Consider the following 24,718-nt stretch of genomic DNA (forward strand, 5'->3'; position numbering starts at 1 on the left):
TTCTCAAGCGTTTTACTACCAATATTGACATGATGTCACAGTACTTTTTAGGTTTTATCTTTCTGTCCCATCAGGCACACTGAGTCTTGGTGAAATTTCTTGGCTCAACATTTAAAAGGCCCAACACTTCCATTTTCATGGGGTGGGGGGGGGGAGAAACCCAGTTAAGAGAAAAGGAAATAAAATTAGCAAAATTCTTTTATTCTTTTATGTTCCAGGCTGGACAAAAATCTCAACAAATGATGAAAAGTGTGACTCAGAAGAAAGAAACTGGGCTTAATCTGAGACTTGGGAAATGGTCAAATAAATGTTTTTGATGCAATTATGTTCATTTTAATCGAACAATGTTTTATTCAATTTAAATAAATTAATTTTTCATTTATTTATTTATTTCTTAAGTAGGCTCCCTGCCCAATGCAGGGCTTGAACTTATGACCCTGAGATCAGGAGCTGGATGCTCTACCAACTGAGCCAACCAGGTGCCCCAAAGAAATTCATTTTTTAAAAATAAAATTTTAGGTCCTTCATTTTGTTTTTTCAGTTTACAGGTTTCTGCTTCCTATTTTGGCTTTTTAGAACAAACTAGTGGCAAGGAAAGCAACATTTACAATACAACATAAAAACATCACCCAGAATCAAGCCTGTCTCAAATAGTCTTACCTATAAATTGAAATGCGAGTTCTGAATAAGATACTGTTAACAGTTTCACCTGGTTTCTATTTATCTGTAAGGTCGTATCAGGACAATTTGACTAGAAGTCTAGGAAACACCTTAACTAGAAGATAAAAGGCACTGGAGGGATGCCAATAAACACAGCACTCAGCATTTAGAGACTACCAAGCTGTTGACTCGCTGCTGGCCTTTGAAAGAAGATGGAAAGAGTAAGGACATAATACACTAGTACTTCACCTGCTCATACGCTCTAAGACACAAATCAGCAGAAAGGCATAATTTCCCCCTTTCTGTCTTACAAATATATTTCATTTATTTTACCGAGTCATGATTTAGTCCAAGGAATTTTATGAGAAATTTTTCATTCCAGATTGTAAGAAAGTATGTGAAGCAACGGCTAACTTCAGTTTCTCTCCACTTCTCTCGAGTTCTGTGCTCTTAGTCCCCCTGCTATTTACAGCTCTCACAACTCTCTGAAGGTAGGTTTGACTGACAGTCTACGAACGGGTTATTGGATAGCCTTAAGTCAACAGACTATCAATCAAACCTAACTTGAGCAGTAACCTATTTTGAGATCAGTTATTTTGGTGGGTAACTTCTCCTTAGAATACTGCCAAAAAATTAGAGGCTCTAAAAGCCAGCATTTGTGAGTCTCTTTACAAAAATGTATAATGCCCGAAAGAAAAGGATGTGTGATAGGGGCAACATTAGCATTACCAAGACAAGATGCCTATTCTCTCTCAGTGACCATCATCTACTTACGCAGGGCTACATCAAACCCACAACCAGAATATTTCTTTCTTCTAATAAATACTTTGATTATACTAGAGAAGATATGTATTACCTGTAGGACCTATGAGTGGAAGGACTATTCGAAGAATAACCAAATTCCATAGTGTAATGTGATCGCTCTGTGGCTGGGGATGGTGGAGGGTTCAAAATCTAAATGGAAAAATAATTAAATTATTAAAATAACAATAGTCTATGACACATAAAGAACATTAGACTCTTTTATATGCTCTTCCTTCATCTGTCTGTATTCCTTTCCATTACACAATTAGCACAATCTTTCTTTCCCAAAGAACTGATCTCAAATAGTGCTTTAGGAGTGGGGCTCTCCTCTCCCTAAGACACAGTTTCATCACGGCTAAACAGTGCAATGTGGTAAGAAGGAAATCTGTAACTCACTGGTTTAAGTTCAGCACAGCTGAGTTCTGATTGTTTTTTAATTACAAATGTTTAGAGAAACATTACTGACTTAGGAGAAATACCAGATGTGCTTCCTTTTTTGGAGAGGTCACAGAATGTATATCCTAAGCCTCTCAGGAGATAGTATTCAGTAGTTCTACTTTTATCCAAACTATGAAATTACTGCCTAGTGCTTTCAAATATGTTACCACACAGTCAGCTTAAAGATTTAGACTTAAGAGTCCTTGTAAATCCTACCCATGAGCCCTATATGCCTAAATTCCACACTAAAAAACTTTACATTACCATCACTGAGTACCCCCATTTAAGTTAAAAATCTAGGATCCTATTTATCTTAGCAATCAAAGTGAAACAAAAGAAAATAGACTGCTTACTGCAGGGAAGTAAGTGCCTTTGGTGCTTGAAGAACTACTCGATGATGCTCCTGTGACATGAGCTCGGTCGTAAGGGGGTCCACTGCTTCCCCCCATGATACTTAGGGAGCTGATCATTGATTTACCTCGAGACATTCCTAAAATGAAGGAGGATAAATACTGAAGATGAATAAGATCTATAAAAATTATTTCCACGCATAAAATATTTTTACTCAATACTAGGATTACAAATACCAATAGCCAAATAGTTTGATTTTAAAACAATTTATGCCCTCTTTTCCTAATAATAATTGAAAATACGTATGGAGAAGGGAAATGAATGTTCTCTAGAAGTAAACACTTCTACTGAGAGCTGGCCTAGAACAAGGCCAACTAAATAGCTCCCATCCCTTCTGTCCAAGGATAGAAGCAGAGCTCTTCAAAGTAAGTTTTCAACCTTAGAGGATTTGCAGAAGAAAGACTATGGGGAGTGGAGGCTGTGAAGCAGGATAGATTAAACAACAGATTTACTCAAGAGGAAACGAAATCCACTTTTAAGGGCATTAATACAAAGTACAGAAGATTACTTCTTCATCTACTGGACACAAATGTTGTTGGAATCACAACCACCAATGCTAAAGAAGAAATTCTATTATTTTCCACGTGACTTCCCATATTCCACTATCTGAAAATAGGTATAGCAACAAGGAATCATTATCATCAACAGTTTCAAAATCGTATCTGTTTTCTTAGATTTACACCCAGAATAAGTTCTACTTTCTGAGAGCTTTTGCTTGACACTTCCTTCTCCATATTCATTTAAAAAAGGGCTTCTTTTCACTATGGACACCAGAAGACACTGAAAAGAAAGCCATACTTCCCTGGAGCAATTTGGTCTACCCAAGTACACAGAATTTCTGGCTACCTGGCTATGCCTAAACAAACCCTATAAGATAATATAGCCCTCCTGGCTATCACCCAGCTATTTCCAAATCTTTGCTGAAAAGGAATCTTTATTTTATTTTTTTACCACCTTTAATTGCTGGGCTCAGTAGTACTGAGGTCGCCTGGTAGTGCACCTAAAGGACCTGTGGTTTATGACTCTTCACCAAATGTCTAGCTATTCACTTTCAGGAGAGAACATCCAGAAATGCAGTGGATGTAGTACGTGTGATAAATGTAGTCAGTATGTATAAACGTGTGTATTATGTATTTGCTTTATAACCTTTTATAAAAAGAAACAGTGCTAAAAGTAAAGAGAACATTTGTTCTTGAGAATTTTTTAAACCCAAATTTTTTAAAACCAAAGTAGTCTAGTTTGAAATAGACTCTAGGCAATATCTTATTTCCATAATGGAAAGTTGGCCATCCTGCCAGGATCCCAGACTTGATTCTCAATGGATCAGTCTTCACTCACCTGGAAGAGATCCTGACAAAGAACTTGGATGTGGCACATAACCAAGGGGCACAGAAGCTGGTCCATGAACGACATAGTCATTAGTCATGGTTTCCCCATCCCCCTTCATACGTGGACACAACATTCTCTGGCAGATAAAGTATATGGTTCCAGACACAAAAATGGTGACAATTACTCCAACAACGGAACCAACTGTGTTGGTGGCCTGTGGAGCTGGTTCCTCAGTTGGATCTGAAATGAGAATGCAGTACAGTTATATAATGGAGAAACAACTGTAGACTCAGAATAGTTATTAAAAAGAGGACTTCTGAGTAGAATGTGAGCTGGTGAAGACACTCACAAACATTTTTTTGTTTCTATAAATACATATACACCATACCCCATTGAGTATACAGGTAAATATCATTAGCAATCAAAATGAACTATCTTTAAGTGAAGACAGAAATAAAATACATTGAAAAGTATATCTATAAATTGATAAAAACAAAGATGTAAGTGAATCATACATTTAAGCATCATTAAGTTCTAAATACAAAGATAGGGGTCGCCTGGGTGGCGCAGTCTTTAAGCATCTGCCTTCGGCTCAGGGCGTTATCCCAGCGTTCTGGGATTGAGCCCCACATCAGGCTCCTGGGCTAGGAGCCTGCTTCTTCCTCTCCCACTCCCCCTGCTTGTGTTCCCTCTCTCACTGGCTGTCTCTGTCAAATAAATAAAACAAAATCTTTAAAAAAATAATAAAAAAATAAATACAAAGATAAAATTTATCCTACTTCATTTTGTATATCATAAAATAACACGGTTATTATGAATTTTAGAGAAAATTTTAGGGCCAAAAGGGATGGACCTAGGAAAGTCATCAAATGTTTTACCAGGCATAATGAAGAAGCCAAAAGCAGCTCTGAGCTTGATTTTAGGTTTGAAAAGTGACATACAGGCCTGGTGAGATTAGAAGCTAAAGAGAGCATTAGCTCTCAGGCCCAATATGCTGGTGCCTTCAGGGTGAATCTATTGCCTGAGGGCAAGAAATGTAAGGTCTCTGATACTTCAGTACTTACAAAGCCCAGAGCCTGAGAGCAATAGAGGAAGACCCTGCCCATGGCATTCACCTTCCTGAGCTATCTGAGGCTTTAGAAGCAGGGGGCATCAATATTACAGGTAAACAGTAAAAGGGCTCGTCAAGTTTAGAGCATTACTCTTCTATTTAGAAGGAAAAATCCTTCCATTCTGAACAGTCAGATTATATCTCACACTGCAGATCTTTTATATATATATAATTTTTTTATTTATTTATTTATTTATTTATTTATTTATTTATTTATTGAGAGAGCGTGCGAGAGGCGAGAGTGTGAGTGGGGAAGAGGGGAAGAGAGGGAGGGAGAGGGAGAGAATCTAAAGCTGACTCCCTGCTGAGCACAGAACCCTACAAGAGGCTCAATCTCATGACCCTGAGATCATGACCCGAACTGAAATCAAGACTCAGATGCTTAACCGACTAAGCCACTCGGGCCCCATAAACTGCAGATCTTTTAAAAACCTTCCTTCTGCTTCGTATTACCTTAAATCTCCCACGCCCACAGCTAAACTTGCCCTTTGATAGATTAAACAAACGAGAAAAAAATGCTATCACTAAGTTACAGGGTACACAGGGGTTTCCACCTACATATTCGTCTGTGGACTCTGGGGAACATTTTTCCCTAGTCCTTGTGAGCAGCCATCTATCTTTTTTATTCCTTTCCAGTGCCTTGGCATTGCTTTCCAATGCCAACCTTCAAGAAAGAATAGTTTATACTCACTATCCCCAATTCTTAGTCTCTGGGTCACATCTTAACTCACGGAAATCAGGATTCTACCCTCACGGCCACAGAGAAACCTGTCTGGCAAAGGTCACTAAACTCTTCATCTTACCGACCTCTCCCTCTCCAAACATTCTATACCGATGGCTCCTGTTTTCTTCTCAAAAATGTCTCATCAATATCCTTCCGAGATACCACTCTCTTAGTTTTATTATCTCTGATTATTCTTTTTGTTTCCTTTGTTGGCTTCCTTCTCTTTCATCTCTTAAGTGCAGCTGCTTGCTAGAATTCTATGTCCCGCTATTTTCCTCTACCTAACTCTCTCTGAGAGACTTCATTCACTGCCTCAGCTTTAATTATCTTTAATAAACTGAAGAGGCCAAATCTCTCCCTTGGCTAAAGATCTGTACAGTTGACAACAACTTCCTGAACAGTGTCAACGGGCTATCCCACTGACAGCCTGAATGCAACCTATCTATCCTGCACTCATCTTTACCAGTGTCCAACGTGTTTCGTGGATTCCAGGGATAAAGCAGATCATAAGTAAATGATGGCACCTGTGGCAAATCAAAGGCATTTAAATTAAGTTTTAAAAAAGTAACAGAAAACCTAATCGGCCAAATATTACATCTGCAGCCCAAGATAAGGAAAGATCCTTCAGTTTTCAGTCTCTGCTATACATTCTAGTTAATGACTCCAGTCACTCAGTGAGGTACTTGCAAGTCAACCTAAACTTATCAGCTACATCTAAATGCTTACGAAACCCTTTTTACTGTATTCCTGCAATCTATCCCCTCCTTTCCACCACCACTGCTCTCTTGATTTAGATAATCACCTTCTGTCTGAACTACAATAGCCCCCTAAGTACTTTTAAATTAGAGGCTGCAAGTCAATAGATGGTGAAAACCATTTAGTGGGTTGCAATCAGCATTTTAAGACAGAAACTTCAGAATACAGTCTACATAATATGGTAAGTACTGTGGTATGAACTTTTGTTTCTTTATGTGTATACTCACATCTCTGTACTCCTCTTGATGTGATCAAAAAGTATAAAAGCAATCAATCTAACATTTCCCTGCCTATAATCTTATACTTCCAATCCATCTATTTTTACAGCTTTCACAATTACATAGCCATGCCAGTCCTTTACTTAAGCTTCTCTATGGCTCTCCGTTATTCTGGATGCTGTCTAGGCTCTTTCGAAGAAAAACAAAGTCTTCTATGATCTCACCCTTACATATACTCTCTTGCGGATACCCCTCTTCAGGACATCGCCTGTATTTTGGCAGTCCCAGTTACATACAGCTTCCCAAAGGTGCCTGTTTCACTCTGTTTTTGAATAGCATATTCTCTCTGCTTGGAATGCAATCTCTCCATTTATCTGTACAATTAACACTATTCACTGATCAAGACCCAATCTTAAGTACCATTTTTCTAAGATGTCTTCCTTGATGAACCCCATCTTCATTCCTGAAGATCTGACCACTCTCTTTTTTGATGCTACTTATACAGATCTCTATTATAGCACATTTAATATCACTTATCACACTCCTTTATCAACAGTGTCTACTATGAGCCAGGGTATATATCTTATATACACTGAATTCTTTAATTTTCTCACAACCACTAGGCTAAATATTATCTTCATTTAAAGATAAAGAAACTCAAGTTTAACAACAAATAATTTGCTGGTAAGAGGTGGAGCTAGAATTCAAATCCATCTCTATTTGGCTTCGAAATCTTTTTTCTTACTACTACCTCAACCAGAGAGGACTTTGAGAAACTTGGTTCAGGAACCATGGACCGTCAACACATAGCAGGCATTCAGTAAAAGTCTGCTGAATAAATGAATAGGTTCTAAAAGTCTTAGTAAGGATCTCATTTGAATTTTGTAAAAATACCAGCTTGAAGTTTTCATTATGTATAAAGAGTTTTTAAGTGAATTCTACCTAAATTCTATTAATCAGTTTGACAGGGTAGACCTGACTTATGCTGAATTCCATTCAGAACTAAGTTTATCAGTTTGGGATATATTTTATGTCAGGCCATTGGTCAAGTTATATGAACCTTGAAGAAACTATGAGTTATGTACCGTAGGGTCTTTAGGCATAGGGGTATATGTTGGCCTAAGAATCCTCAGGCTGCATTTTAAGGAAGCTCTTAAAATCACTGAGAAACCGGTGGAAACGTGTCAAGAAAAACATGAGAGATGATAAATATGGGCTAATGTTCAGAATCTCAAGTTTATACCACTGACTGATTTCCACATATCTAAATGGTTTGAGAATTTCTTAACTTTAGTTGTGGCAAAAATAGTATTCATTCTTTTCTGATGCTTTCCTTAATGTTTCTGTGGAGATTTTTGTGCAAAGAAAACTGCTGTTTTTAAGGAATTAGTAAAAGCAAAACATAAAAAATCCTGGTACAAATAACTAGCTTAACATTAATGCTTGTTTCTCTTCTTCTTCTTTCTTTCTGGTTTTTTTTTTTTTTCCCCCAAGATTTTTATTTATTTATTTTAGGGAGAAAGAGAACGCAAGTAGGGGGAGGGGTAGAGCAAGGGAGGGAGGGAGGGAGAGGGAGAGAGACTGTCACGCAGACTCTGGGCTGAGGAGGAAGCCCCATGGAGGACTTGATCTCATGACCCTGAGATCATGACCTGAGCCAACATCGAGAGTTGGACACTTAACTGATGGAGCCACCCAGGTGCCCCTAATGCTTGTTTCTTCATAAAGAGATGATAATTATAAGTGAAATTCACCCACAAAGAAAGGAAAAAGTATTTTAAAAATTCTCCCGTGAGAGTAATATATAAGGTTTTAGTCCTACTTACAACAATCCAGTTCATCTGACTTGTCACTGCAGTCCACATTATGATCACATTTCTTATGTTTTCCAATGCACTGACCGTTGGAACAGCGGAACTGATCAATTAAACAAAGCACTAGGGAAAAAATGTAAATAGTTTTCTTATTTTTACTAGCACGTAAAGTCAAACTCTGGCAAGAGTCAAAAACCTTCTGGGTATAAATGAAAAACAAATTAGACTTTACAATATAACTTAAAAATTATTCTCTGGGGATTTCTATTGGTAGAGAGAAAAGAACGGGAAAAGAAATCCAGCAGGAAATTTCCTATTTTGTTCTTTACATTAAATTTCATCTTTCACTAATAATTCTGTTAAGAATTCTACATGCATTTTTTTTTAAAGATTTATTTATTTATCTGAGAGAGATTGGTAGGGAGGGGCAGAGGGAGAAGCAGACTCCCCGGTGAGCAGGGAGCCCGACACAGGGCTCAATCCCAGGACCCTGGGATCATGACCTGAGCCAAAGGCAGAGAGCTTAAACGCCTGAGCCACCCAGGTGCCCTCTACATGCATTTCTAGACACTAAAAAAATTCTAGAGAATTTGTTTTTTACCATGTTAAAGGTTAGTGGTGCAAAGAGGAAGATATGAAATTATTTTACATTGTAACAAATAAATCTACTAATTCAGAGTTCAGTGGAAACAAGGACTATTTTTACATACTGAAGGTCTAACTTTTGGGCCTCATCTCTCAATCTGCAAAGCTTATTAAAGTGTATAAACCTTATGCATGGTAAGTGGATTAAAACAACAATTGGAACATGCTACTAGGTTTAAACATAACAGAATCAAATGTACTTGAAAAAAACCCAAATCTACCATTGAGCCAAAGCAATATTCTGAATTTCAAACAACTGAACATTAATGGAAAAAAAAATTACACAACCAGGCCCCAGGAATTTCGGATACCTTCACAGTTCTTCTCATCTGATTTATCCTGGCAGTTTGCATCTCCATTGCATCGGAGGGCACCATCAATACACTGCCCACTTGCACACTGGAACTGGGACTCTGAGCATACAGGACAATTGAGTTCGTCACTGTGGTCTTCGCATTCAGTAAACCCGTCGCAGCGCCAAGCCACAGGGATACAGTCAATTTCTCCCGTGAAACAAGTAAACTGCTGAGGAGAACATGTTGGGGGTTCTTCAAATGAACAAGGGGGAGAGGAGTGACAAAAATACAACAGTCACACAAATGTACAAACACACTTGAGCGAAGGTCACTTAACAATTAACATACGTAAAACACTTTTTAATAGATAAAATCTGTAAACTATCCCATCTAACCAGAGAAGAAATACGATTCTTACACTACTACATTTAAATTTGCTAACTTGCAAAACTCTAAAACAGAAAGAAGTTTTCTCATATATTATAATTCAAGTAGGATTATTTGCAATCCATTATAATCTCACACATAACTGAGGAATAATCATCACTATAATCATCAACCTACAAATATTTTAAAGTTAGCCTAGAATTCATAGTTTTCTAGTGCTGAGGTTCTCAAGGAGTGGTCCAGGAACCCCTGGGGAAGGGGATCTACAAAGTCAAAACTATTTTATAATAATACTGAGATGCCACTTGCCTTTCTCACTACACTTGCCCTGACTCAACAAAAAGTATGGCTGGTAAAAGTCTTGGCACCTTAGCAAACTCAAGGCAGTGGTATCAAACTGTATTAGTAGTAACTGCATTCCACACAGCCACACACTCACAGTTTAGAAAAAAAAAAAAAAGCCAGTTTTATTTTAAAATATTCTTGACGAATCAGTAAAAATATTAATTATATTAAAATCAACTCTTGGAATACATGTGGTCTCTTCAATAGTGTTTGATAAAATGGGAAGTACGCATAAAGCTCGTGTTGCACACCTGAGAATGATGGTTTCTCATGGGAAAGCACTTTGAGATGTAAGCGCAACCCAAAATGGAACATCATTTTTATTTTACTATTTTATTTTTATTTTTTAAAAGATTTTATTTATTTATTTGACAGAGAGAGAGAGACAGCCAGCGAGAGAGGAAACACAAGCAGGGGGAGTGGGAGAGGAAGAAGCAGGCTCCCAGCGGAGGAGTCCGATGCGAAGCTCGATCCCAGGACCCCGGGATCACACCCTGAGCCGAACACAGACACTTAACGACTGAGCCACCCAGGCGCCCCACACAATTTTTATTTTAAATTGAAAGAAGAACTACAAATAAACCAGTTATTTACACTTAGGTATTTGGCAAGAAGTTTAAAAAAATGAATTAGTGAGGAGATAGTCCAAGATGGTGGAGGAGTAGGAAACCTCAGTTTCGTCTGGTCCCAGCAGTTCAGTAGATAGCTATCAAATCATCCTGAACACCTGTGAACTCAACCCAAGAGCTAAGAAAAGAATAACTGCAACACTACAAATAGAAAAGGGACCACTTCCTGCAAGGTAGAAGGTGCGGAGAAGTGAATCCCAGGCCAAATATCGGAAGATAAACCAAGGGGGGAGGGAGGCTCTATAAGCTGGCACCCGAAAGTGATAGAGCAGTAGGGCACAAAATCAGAACTTTTAGAAGTCTGCTCTGGTGAGGGATGCATCTGCCTGAAAGGTGCTCAGGTGGCAGGGTGGGGCAGAATCCTAGGTGGGACAGTGTGGTCTCAGGATCCCCGGCGTCACAGGAAGACTGGAGTCCCTGACTGCGGCAGAGTTCCCAGCCATTGGAGTGGGCTCTCAGCGTGGGGCTGCCATATACTACCAACCCAGGCACCGTGGGGTGACTGCTCTCCAAACAGGGGCCCAGTGAGCGGCAGAACCTCAGCAAGACCCCACTCTCTCCCCCCGGGGAGAGCGGCACAGGTGTGCACCACATAAGTCTGCAGGGTTTGGAACCTTGAAACGGTGTTGTGGGCCTGAGATAGAAATGCTCGGTCACAAGCTGGGTGAGCATGGAGTGCAGTCACAGACTGGGGAGACCAAGTGATTGACTGTTTTTCCCTGAGGGCACACTGAGGAATGGGGCCCCAGCTTTCTGCTCTGGGGCTGGAGATTGGGAGGCCACCATTTTCACTGTCATCCTCTAAAGGGAACAGAAAGACTTTAGGGAACAAAAGTCACATAGAGCAATCCGGAGTCGCTTACTTAGCCTGGTCCCCTGGCAAGGGTGGTACAATTCCGCCTGGGGCAGAGACACCTGAGAATCAATGCAACAGGCCCCTCCCCCAGAAGATCAGCAAAAACAACTGATGAAGACCAAGTTTACCAATCACACAGAAATGCAAAACTACAGTGCTAGGGGAAAATAGTATATAGAATTCATGGTTTTTCCTCCATGATTCCTTAGTCTTTCAATTTTAATTTTTTTTTTTTGTCTCTTACCTTTTTCAACCAATTTCTTATTTTATCAACTCTTTTTAAAAATCTTTAATTTTCATTTTTACAATTAAATTCTGTCCTTTCACTGTATTTAATTTGTGTGTGTGTGTATGTATGTGTGTGCGTGTATACGTGTGTGTGTGTGTGTGTGTGTGTGTGTGTGTGTGTATACACAAAGTTTTTCCTTCTTACAATTTTGGGATGCAGTTTCTTCTAACAAACACACCAAAATACATCCAGAATCTAGTATATGGACCTGTTCTCTTCACCTGTCTGATCATATTCTTTTTTTTTTTTTCTGTTAAAGTCTTTTTAAACTTTTTTTTTTTAATTCTTTTTTTTTTTTTTAAAGATTTTATTTATTTATTCGACAGAGATAGAGACAGCCAGCGAGAGAGGGAACACAAGCAGGGGGAGTGGGAGAGGAAGAAGCAGGCTCATAGCGGAGGAGCCTGATGTGGGGCTCGATCCCATCACGCCGGGATCACGTCCTGAGCCGAAGGCAGACGCTTAACCACTGTGCCACCCAGGCGCCCAGTCTTTTTAAACTTTTTATCTTTATAATTACATTCTATCCTTTCAATGTATTTAATTTTATTTTTGTATATATATATATATAATATATATATAAGTTTTTCTTTCTTTACAATTTTGAGATGTAATTCCTTCTAACAAACTGACCAAAATACACTCAGGATATAGTGTATTGCTCTGTTCTGTTCAACTTTCTGTTTATAATCTTTCTTGTTTTTTTCTTTTCTTTTTTTTTTTTTTTGTCTTTTAACTTTCATTTTTACAGTTACATTCTATCCTTTAACTGTATTTGATTTTATTTTTGTACATATATACGTTTTTCTTTCCTTACAATTTTGGGATTTAGTTTACTAACAGACCAAAATCTACACAGGATCCAGTATATTGCTCTGTTTTATCTGTCTGATTATATTCTATTTTTTAAATTTTAATTTTTTTCTCTTTTCCATTTCAGGTCTCTTCTGATTTGTTTACTGTGTATTTCTCTGGGGGTTGTCGCTATCATTTTAGTATTTTGTTCTCTTGTTCAGCTCTTCTTCTCTGGACAGAATGACAAGACAGAAAAACTCACCTCAAAAAAGAGAAGAAAAAAGGTCCCTGCCAGGGACCTAATCAGTATGGACATAAGGAAGATGTCAGAACTAGAGTTCAGAATAATGATTATAAAGATGCTTAGCTGGGCTTGAAAAAAGCATAGAAGACACTAGAGAATCCCTTTCTGGAGAAATAAAAGAACTATAATCAAGTCAAAATTTTAAAAAGGCTACTAATGAGATGCGATAAAAATGGAGGCTCTAACTGCTAGGAGAAATGAGGAAAAAGAGAGAATTAGCGAAACAGAAGACAAAATGATGGAGAATAAAGCTGAAAAAAAAAAAGAGAGAAAAACAACCACTGGATCAAGAGGGGAGAATTCAAGAGATAAATGATACCATAAAGCGAAACAGTATTATAACTGGGATCCCGGAAGAAAAGGAAAGAGAGAGGGGCAGAAGTTGTATTGCAGCAAATTATAGTGGAGAACTTCCCTAATCTGAGGAAGGAAATAGGCATTCAAGTCCAGGAGGTACAGAGAATCCCCTCAAAATGAATAAAAACAGGTCAACACCCCAACATGTAATAGTGAAACTTGCAAATCTCAGACAAAGAGAAAATCCTGAAAGCACCTCTAGACAAGAGGTCCATAACCTATGAGGGTAGAAACATTAGACTGGCAGCAGACCTATCCACAGAGACCTGGAAGGCCAGAAAGGACTGGCATGATATATTCAGGACACTAAATGAGGAAAAATATGCAACTAAGAATACTTTATCCAGCTAGGAGGTTATTCAAAATAGATAAACAGCTTCCAGGACAAACAGAATCTAAAAGAATTTGTAATCACTAAACCAGCCCCACAAAAAATATTAAAAGGGATCCTGTAAGTGAAGAGAGAGCCCAAAAGTAAGATAGACCACAAAGGAACAGAGACAATATACAGAAAGAGTGACTTTACAGGCAATACAATGGCACTAAATTCATATTTTTCAATAGTTATTCTGAATGTAAATGGGCTAAATGCTTCAATCAAAAGACACAGGGTATCAGACAGGAAAAAAAGCAAGACCACTGATATGCTGTCTGCAAGAGACTCATTTTAAGCCCAAAGACACCTCCACATTTAAAATGAGGGGGTTGAAAACCATTTATCATGCTAATGGACATCAAAAGAAAGCTAGGTGGCAATCCTTATATCAGGCAAATCAGATTTTAAACCAAAGACAACAATAAGAGATGAGGAAGGATACTATATCATAATTAAAGTGTTTATCCTACAAGAAGATCTAACAATTGTAAATATTTATGCCCCTAACATGGGAGCAGCCAATTATACAAACCAATTAATAAAATTAAAGAAACACATCGATAATAACACAATAATAGTAGGGGACTTTAACACCCCCCCCCCCCCAACAGCACTGCAATGGAAAGATCATCTGCAGAAGATCAACAAGGAAACAAGGGCTTTGAATGATACACTGGACCAAATGGACTTCATAGATATATTCAGAACATTCCAACCTAAAGCAACAGAATACACACTCTTCTTCAGTGTACATGGAACATTCTCCAGAACAGATCACATACTGGGTCACAAATGAGGTCTCAAATGGTACCAAAAGACTGGGATCATTCCCTGCATACTTTTGGACCACAATGCTTTGAATCTGGAACTCAATCACAATAGGAAATTTGGAAAGAACTCAAGTACAGGGAGGCTAAAGACATCCTACTAAAGAATGAATGGGTCAAACAGGGAATTCAAGAAGAATTTTAAAAATTCATGGAAACAAAATGAAAAAACACAACTGTTCAAAACCTTTGGAATGCAGCAAAGGTGGTCCTAAGAGGGAAGTATATAGCACTACAAGCCTTTCTCAAGAAAGGTCTCAAATACATAACCCAACCTCACACCTAAAGGAGCTGAAGAAAGAACAGAAAATAAAGCCTAAACCCAGCAGGAGAAGGGAAATAACAAAGCTTAGAGCAGAAATCGATGAAGTAGAAAACAAAAGAACAGTAGAACAGATCAATGAAACTAGGACCTGGTTCTCTGAAAGGCTTAATAAAATTGATAAACCCCTGGCCAGACTTATCACAAAGAAAAGAGAAAGGACCCAAACAAAGAAAATCATGAATGAAAGAGGAGAGATCACAACTAACAGCAAAGAAATACAAACAATTATAAGAACATATTATGAGCAATTATATGCCAACAAACTGGCAATGTGGAAGAAATGGATGCATTCCTAGAGATGTATAAACTACCAAAACTGAAATAGGAAGAAATAGAAAACCTGAACAGACCCATAACCAGCAAAGAAATTGAAGCAGTAATCAAAAATCTCTCAAAAAACAAGAGTCTAAGGCCAGATGGCTTCCCAGGGGAATTCTATCAAACATTTAAAGAAGAATTAACACCTATTTTTCTGAAGCTATTCCAAATAATAAAAATGGAAGGAAAACTTCCAAACTCATTCTATAAGGCCAGCATTGCCTTGATCCCAAAACCAAAGACCCCACCAAAAAGGAGAGTTATAGACCAATATCCTTGATGAATATGGATGCAAAAATTCTCACCAAGATACTAGGCAAAAGGGTCCAACATTAAAAGGATTATTCACCATGACCAAGTGGGATTTATTCCTGGGCTGCAAGGGTGGTTCAACATCCACAAATCAATCAATGTTATACTCTACATTAATAAGGGAAAGGACAAAAACCATATGATCCTCTCTATAGATGCAGAAAAAGCATCTGGCAAAGTGCAGCATCCTTTCTTGATTAAAACTCTTCACAGTGTAGGGACAGAGGGAACATACACCTCAATATCATAAAAGCCCTATAAAAAAAGCCACAGCAAATATCATTCTCAATGGGGAAAAACTGAGAGCTGTTCCCCTAAGGTTGGGAACAAGGCAGGGATGTCCACTATCACCACTGTTGTTCAACACAGTACTGGAAGTCCTAGCCTCAGCAATAAGACCACAAAAAGAAATAAAAGGCAATCAAATTGGCAAAGAAGAAGTCAAGCTCTCACTATTCCCAGATGACGTGATACTCTATTGTGCAAAACCCAAAAGATGCCACCCCTAAACTGCTAAAACTCATACAGGAATTCAGCAGTTTGCAGGATACAAAATCAATGCACAGAAATCAGCTGCATTTCTATACATTAACAATGAGAGAAGAAAGAGAAATAAAGGTGTCAATCCCATTTACAATTGCACCCCAAAACATAAGATACCTAGGAATAAACCTAACCAAAGAGGCAAAGAATCTGTACTCAGAAAACTACAGAACACTCATGAAAGAAATTGAGGAAGACACAAAGAAATGGAAAAACGTACCATCCTCATGGATTGGAAGAAAAATATTGTCAAAATGTCATACTGCCCGGAGCCATCAACACATTCAATTGCAATCCCTATCAAAATGCCATCAACATTTTTCACAGAGCTACAACAAATAATCCTAAAATTTGGATGGAACCAGAAAAGACCCTGAATAGCCAAAGGAATGTTGAAAAAGAAAACCAAAGCTGGTGGCATCACAGTCCCGGACTTCAAGCTCTATTACAAAGCTGTAATCATCAAGACAATATGGTACTGGCACAAACACAGACACATAGATCAATGGAACAGAATAGAGAACCCAGAAATGGACTCTCAACTCTATGGTCAACTAATCTTTAACAAAGCAGGAAAGAATATCCAATGGAAAAAAGAGAGTCTCTTCAACAAATGGTGTTGGGAAAATTGAACAGCCACATGCAGAACAAAACCGGACCATTTCTTTACACCATACACAAAAATAGACTCAAAATGGATGAAAGACCTAAATGTGAGACAGGAATCCATCCACATCCTAGAGGAGAAGACAGGCAACCTTTCTGACCTTGGCCGCAGCAACTTCATGCTAGACAGGTCTCCAAAGGCAAGGGGAACAAAGGCAAAAATGAACTTTGGGACTTCACCAGATAAAGGAAACAGATGATAAAACTAAAAGACAACCAACAGAATGGGAGAAGATACTTGCTAATGTCTTATCAGATAAAGGGCTAAGTCTCCAAAATCTATAAAGAACTTATCAAACTCACCACCCAATGAACAAATAATCCAATCAAGAAATGGGCAGAAGACATTAACAGACATTTCTCCCAAGACATACAAATGACCAACACACACACACAAAGCACACACAAAGTGCTCAACATCACTCAGCATCAGAGAAATACAAATCAAAACCACAATGAGATACCACCTCACAACAGTCAGAATGGCTAAAATTAACAAGTCAGGAAACAACAGATTTTGGAAAGGATGAGGAGAAAGGGGGACCCTCTTACACTGTTGGTGGGAATGCAAGCTGGTGCGGCCACTCTGGGAAACAGTATGGAGGTTCCTCAATAAGTTAAAAACAGAGCTAGCCTATGACCCAGCAATTGCACTACTGGATATTTTCCCCAAAGATACAAATGTAATGATCTGAAGGGGCACCTGCACCCCAATGTTCACAGCAGCAGTGTCTACAACAGCCAAACTATGGAGAGAGCTCAGATGTCCACTGACAGATGAATAAAGAAGATGTGGTGTATATATACACAATGGAATACTACTCGGCCATCAAAAAATTGATATCTTGCCATCTGCAACAACGTGGATGGAACTAGAGGGTATTATGCTAAGCGAAATAAGTCAATCAGAGAAAGACAATTATCATATGATCTCACTCATATGTGGGATTTAAGAAACAAAAACAGAGGATCATAGGGGAATAGAGGGAAAAATAAAACAAGACGAAATCAGAGGAGACAAACCATAAGAGACTCTTAATCATAGGAAACAACCTGAGGGTTGCTGGAGGGGAGGGGGGTGGAAGGATGGAGTAACTGGGTGATGGACATTAAGGAGGGCATGGGATGTAATGAGCACTGGGTATTATAAAAGACTGATGAATCAATGACCTCTACCACTGAAGCTAATAATATATTATATGTTAATTAATTGTATTTATATTAAAAATGAATTAGTGAGCCTGTTACTTCAAGGAAAACAATGGCAAATTGTAACACTGTACTTTTGCAGCATATTATAGCACTGGAGCTTTCAACCAGAAATTATAATTATGGAAAACCTGTATCCAACACTACAAGCTTGACAGAGTACCCCTACTTAAAAGTTTTTCTAACGAGATTGGTGGTGATATAAACATGTGATTTTAGATACTGTCTAACATCTGAAGATCTGGAACTTCTGATTGAAATTCTAGTATTTCCAAATGACCATGGTATAAGGTTACAAAATCATGCCTGGGTAAAATATCCATTCAGAACACAAAATACAACAATGGATTTTAATATAAGAGATTATGAAAAGTTAATATCATTTCAAATTCCACATGGTAACTAAACCTACAGTAAACTACCACTTGGAATACTGGGTGTAGAATTCAAAGTAATATGCATAATTATTTGAAAAGACTATTACTATAGCTCTCCGTTAACCAACTACACTTCTGTATAAGGCTAAATTTCCTTATATATTTCAACTAAAACCACATATTACAACAGATTGAATGCAGAAAAGGACATGAGAATCCCACCCCCACTGAAGAGATTTACAAAAATGTAAAAAAAATGTCACATTTCTCACTAAAATTATTTTGCTTCACACTGGGTGTTATAGGCAAACAATGAATCATGGAACACTACATCAAAAACTAATGATGTACTGTATGGTGACTAACATAATAAAAAATTTAAAAAATTATTTTGCTTCAGAAAATACAGTTAACTTTCTTAACAGGTTTAGTCTGAGTACATGTAAGGGTTTATTATTCTTATTTTTAATACTTTTTTTAAAGTTCTTGGTTTTAATTTCAACTACTAAATATAAATAAACATAATCTATGCAAACAAAAGCTATTTGGGGTCCTCAATAATTTTTAAAAAGGTAAAAGCTGCTGAGGTCACTCTGAGAATTGTCATTCAAGCCCAACTTCTTTGTTTTTGCAAATGAGGAAACTGAGGCTCAGAGAGGCTGTGACTGCCAAAGGTCATGAGCTTCCTATAAACAAGGGATAGTTAAAAATAAAAGGATCGGAAGGACAGTCTCCTTAGTTTTAGCCCATTGCCTTTACTACTATATCACAGGCTCATTGACTTCTTTTAAAAACCTGTTAGTAAATTCACTAGATAATATAACTATTAATATGACTATAGATTGGAAAACCTTTTATCATTTTTTTAAGATTTTATATATTTATTTGAGAGAGAGTGAGGAGGGAGAAGAGAGAAGAGAGAATCTGAAGCAGACTCTGCCCTGAGCACAGTCTGAAGTGGGGCTCAATCTCACAACCGCAAGATCATGAGCTGAGCAGAAACCAAGAGTTGAACGCTTAACCGACTGAAGCACCCAGGTGCCCCAACCCTTTTATCTTTAAAATAGAGAACACTGCAAATTACAGGTAAACATTTTACATGGGGAATTTGAGATATTACTTAGAGAGGGAATTTGAGGCTATTATGTATTCAGCACTATACCAGATCATGTGAAGAAAAAAAATAGGTAAAATACATGGTCCGTGTTCTTAAAGCGCTTTTAATTTGATTGGGGCTAGGAAGAGACTCATTAGTACAAAACAAAACATCACTCTCAACTGCATGTCAAGCAAACTGTGGTAACAGTGCTACAATTCAGAGAAAGGGGAGAACGAAAACAGCTAGTGACGTTTGTTTAAACATCATGAGATGCTCCTTGAAAAATAAGTAATATATAGGACGGCATGCAAAAAGAAAAAAATCTCTGAAACACCACAAGTACGTCCACTAAGGCAAAATAAAACAGAACATGCAACAGTAATCACCAAACTCTAAATAGCCAAACAAAAATAAACTGAAATACGAAAGGAGATGAGTAGGTAAGGCAGGCTCAAATGAAAACACATCTCGAAGCTCAGGCAGACGAATTAAGATTCTGTATTTCATTTACCTCCACAGTAAAATCAATGTTAAATTACAATTTTTAAAAAAGATTTTATTATTTGACAGAGAGAGAGAGAGCACATGAAGGGGGGGCAGCAGGCAGAGGCTGAGGGAGAAGCAGCTTGCCTGCAGAGCAGGGAGCCCGATGCGGGACTCGATTCCAGCACTCTGGGATCATGACTGAGCTGAAGGCAGATGCTTAACTGACTGAGCCACCCAGGTACCTCCCCACCCAAAATCTTTTTATTAAAAATATTTTTAAGTAATCTCTACACCCACCATGGGGCTCCAACTCACAACCCCAAGATCAAGAATCACACGCTCCACCTACTGAGCCAGCCTGCCACCCCAACAACAAAAAAATCTTACACACAAACACTGACTGCAGTTTTATTCTATTTTTTAAAGATTTTATTTATTTATTTGAGAGAGAGTGAATCAGAGAGCACAAGCCAGGGGGAGAGGTGGAAGGTGAAGCAGACTCCCCGCTGAGCAGGGAAACCAATGTGGGACCCGATCCCAGGACCCAGAGATCATGACCTGAGCCAAAGGCAGACACTTAACCAACTGAGCCACTGAGGCACCCCTGCAGTTTTATTCTTAAGAACAAAAATACAAAACAATTAAAATGTCCCTCAACAGGAGAATAATCTGTGACATACTTTTACAATGAAACACTACTCAGCAATAAAAAGAAACAAACTACTGATACACTCCTCTATATGGCTGAATCTCAAAAATCTTAAGCATGAGAATCAGACACAAAAAGGATACATACGCCATGATTCCTACATAAAAGTTCAACAACAGGCAAAGCTAAATTTGGGGGATAAAAATCAGAATAGTGTTTGCTTCTGGAAGAGGAAGGGCTATGGGAAGAACACCACGGTACTTTTCTTAATGATGACACTGTATATCTTGATTTTAGTGCTGGTAACACATTTGTTAAAAGGTTCCATTAACTTAATACATATATTTTTTTAAAATTTAATGCACACATTTAAAATCATCACTAAATGTGAAGAAAAAACGCAAAGGTCTTCTAAAAGACATTTTCTAAGTGGAAGATGGTATCTTTGACTCAGTTTTATCTATGTTACCATTACATAATGGTAATTTTTCTAAGATTTGCCTTATTAGAGTAGCAACCTAGGACTTTGATAGGGAAACACTTGCTGTTTTTTTCATTGTGGTAAAATATATGTAACAAAGTTTACTATTTTCTTTTAAAGATTTTATTTATTTATTTGACAGACAGAAAGAGACCACACAGAGGGAGCGGCAGGTAGAGGGAGAGGGAGAAGCAGACTCCCCACAGAGCAGGGAGCCCGATGTGGGGCTCAATCCCAGGACCTTGGGATCATGAGCTGAAGGCAGATGCCCAACCGACTGAGCCACCCAGGCATCCCAAAGTTTACTATTTTAACCACTTTCAAGTATATAGTTCAGTGGCATTAAGTACATTCACATAATTGTGCAACACTTGCTATTCTGGGGGAAGACACTTCAAGTACCACAGCTTAACTTTTACTGTGCACATACTTGATCTTCCCAACTAAACTCTATGCTCTATCTCAAAGATCTTCAAATTTCCTGCAGCCCAAGCAGAGTGCCTCACAGCTATTACTCAATACGTTATTTTTTTAAAGTAAAGTTAGAATAAAATATTCTTATACCATCTTATCAACAAATCCATATTTTGAGCGTATAAACCAATCTTTGTTCCCAGAAATATGTACTTTATGCAGTTATCGCCATAGTAGAAACATCATTAAAAATTTTTTTTCTCTACTTAAGCCAAATTTTGGCTACATTTTTACATGAATTTATGGTCATAATGTTTAACAGCTGTATAAACTCAGTTATTTTACTTAATTTTTCTATCATTAGAAATTAGATGCTTTCAATCGGCAGATTGCCATCGTAGAGAACAGTCTTTCTCCTTCAGGTGAAATAACTTAGAATTACTGCCAAGAGGAGAATTTCTGAATTAAGGGAGTGAATATTATGGTATTTGATGCTACCACACTATGCTTTAACAAAGGAATGTACCAATTTGTTATGCTCTCATAAGTGATTGAACCAATTTCACTACCACATTATTAGAGTGATAATAAATTTTTTTTTCTTTTTGCTAGGTAAGTAAGTAAAAACAATAGGGAACTACCAAAAGATGTGAATAAAAGAATGTTCTTTTCACTGGATACATTCCCAGCAATGATATGTAAACTTGGTAGAATCTAGATCTCAGTAGGTGGAGATTACAGGAGGTACAATTAATTCATTTTGTTACTCTCTATGGTGAAAAAAAGTTACTTTATTATTAGGAAATACATTCATTCACAAGATTAATTTCCTCCCAAATAACGGCAGTTCCACCTTAGTTCTAAGATTAGGTTACATCTGTTACCTATCATGACGGATTCCCTCTCAGAATAACCCAAAAGGCTAAGATCGTACAGATGAATGGAATATAAGTGACTAATCAAGTTAGGAGAAAGAGCAATTTCACTGCCAAATCACAGAATGCTAGATTAAGTCATAGAACATGCTAACTGGCATTTGGACCTGCACAAGAAAATAACATATTTACCTCCACATGATAGCTCGTCTTGAAGCAGAACCAAGTGCATGGGGCAAGAGCACCTTGTAGTACCATCTCCTTTTACAAGACAAATATGTGAACAGCCACCATTATCCTGAGCACAAGGGTGCTGTCCTGAAAAAGAAAAAAAAGAAGAAAGAAAAGGAAGGGAGGGAGGGAAAGAGGAAGGGAAGAAAGGACAGCTCAGTCAAAATCAATTATTTATGAATTGCCAAGAAAAACCAAATGTAAAATTACCTTGGACTTTTATTCCACTAACAATATAATTCCTCACTGTGTCCCTACACAATTGCAAGAAAATGAGGACAATAATGCAAAATATTTATATCTAACCACAGCCTTCAAATATTTATATATATATATAAAAAATTGATTATTGAAACTAAAAACATCACTAGGGAGACTGAAGAGACCTGGACTTTATTCTACTTAAAATATAAAAATTCTTCCAAAGATTTTAACTCAGAAATTCTACCTTTCTAAAGGATGATTTTACTCAAAAACTGTAGTTTAATGAAATATGAAAATTAGAGTTGTTGTGTTAGAAGAAAAAACTAAGTTCACATGGATTGCAACCACTCAGAGACAATCAAAATTATTTGCTTAGTCAATTGCAAAACGTAACCGGCAATGTTACAAACGTTTAATTTCCTTAAATTTGGGCTAAATTAAATAAATACAAACTTAGGCAACTTTTCAAAGTCTGTTTTACAAACTGAATTTAATGAAGGTTCTTTGAATTTTCTGCTTAGCCTGTGTTATACGCAACCTGACATCTGTCATCAGAATATCGGCATCTAATGTAGCCACCCATTTATTATCTGTGTTCTCAATAACACATCAGCCTGCTTCAGTGTGTGTTGATGAGACTGAGGGAGACAGCTATCTGTAACTGAGCAGATGTGTTATACTACACAGATGTCCTAAAACGGACATCAGTCATATTACACTGGAATACACAACCTACATAGCACAACCTTTAATTCTGTCACACTTTTTTTTTTTTAACTTATTTATTTGAGAGAGAGCGAAAGCAAGAGAGATCACAGAGGGAAAGGGAGAAGAAGATTCACTCTTGAGTGGAGAGCCCGATACGGGGCTCGATTCCAGAACCCCGAGATCATGACCCAGGCTGAAGGCAGATGCTTAACCAACTGAGCTACCCAGGCGCCCCCGTGACACTTCCGATAAACAAAAATCTCATTCTTTAATGTTATTATAAAATTGAAAAAAAATGTTTTTCCAAATATAAAACCATATTTAAGTGTTTAATTATAAAAAAGACACCCCCCCTAAAATTCTGAAAGCCTCCATTGAGATTTTCTGCAAAATATTCATTTATCAACTGAATAAAGGCCTTATTTCTATTTAATGTTCAGCATGAGTCACTTGTCACAGAATGACAATTCTAACTCTCAAATACGTCTAACTTCTAAGTTCACGAACAGTGACAACAAAATGAAGACCTGAACAAGCAATGGTGCTCTCATTCCACTATTCTCCTTTTATACTTCAGTTTGATTTGAAAGCATCAGGCTGAGAAGTTAAGGAGCAATAGTTCTCTCTTTAATATTTCATTTAACATTAGCATTCCTGGTACAATCACATAAAACCCAGAGTAGTGATTGCTATGAGGAGTCTTTTGATACTTGATATTAACAAGAAATTAAGACAAGATGATTAGCCATATTCAAAAGCTTTCAGTAAGATTAAAAAAAAATTTTATGGGTACTTTTCTAAGCTGAGAATTGAGAAATTTATCTAGGAGGAAGAAAACCAAGCATTTGTTAAGATCTAAGTTCATTTCAAAAACTTCTGAACACACTAATTCTTAATTTGTTTTTGCTTAATAAGGTTATTCCAAAATAACTATATTCATCATTATATAACTTTTGCTTTTGTTCAAACTATGGGGACACACAGGGAACAAAAGAAATATATACTTTATACCAGTATTCTTAAAGGGGCTGAAGGTGAGAAAGAAGGCATGGCAAGCAGTTCTTGTTGTATCTGAAATTTCTGAAAATAAGCCAGACCATTCCTTTTCCCCACTCCTGTTTTATGGGGAAAAGATGTTTAATCTGAAAAAGCTCAGTGAGTTTGATGTAAGTCTTTAAAAACACAGAGTTTAAAAAACGGCAAAATTAAAAGTGCATGAAAATCTTTAAAGAAATAGGTAAGAAGGGGCGCCTGCATGGCTCGGTTAAGCGTCTGCCTTTGGCTCAGCTCATGATCCCAGGATTCTGGGATCGAGTCCCATAGGCAGGGAGCCTGCTTCTCCCTCTCCCTCTGCCCCTCCCCCTGCTCCTGCTCGCTCGCACTCTCTCTAATAAATAAACAAAATCTTTAAAAATAAATATAATAAATAAAATTACAATAAATTAAATAA

At 37.6% G+C, this 24,718-nt stretch overlaps 1 protein-coding gene across 2 annotated transcripts in view; it reads right to left on the reverse strand.

Annotated features, from left to right (window-relative positions):
* The window catches only part of LRP6 (LDL receptor related protein 6), a 192,066-nt gene that overhangs the window by 25,486 nt on the left and 141,862 nt on the right, over positions 1-24,718 (reverse strand). For both annotated transcript variants that reach the window (XM_087855642.1, XM_045781475.2), the window contains exons 17-22: positions 22,318-22,443; positions 9,222-9,458; positions 8,278-8,388; positions 3,652-3,882; positions 2,256-2,392; positions 1,517-1,614 (exon numbers count right to left, since the gene is read on the reverse strand). In XM_087855642.1, the coding sequence (XP_087711768.1) occupies positions 1,517-1,614; positions 2,256-2,392; positions 3,652-3,882; positions 8,278-8,388; positions 9,222-9,458; positions 22,318-22,443 (940 nt within the window). The remainder of the gene's footprint in view (positions 1-1,516; positions 1,615-2,255; positions 2,393-3,651; positions 3,883-8,277; positions 8,389-9,221; positions 9,459-22,317; positions 22,444-24,718) is intronic.

Source organism: Ursus americanus, chromosome 25 (assembly GCF_024610735.1).
Source record: "Ursus americanus isolate L20-20 chromosome 25, mUrsAme1.1.p, whole genome shotgun sequence".
NCBI lineage: Eukaryota > Metazoa > Chordata > Mammalia > Carnivora > Ursidae > Ursus > Ursus americanus.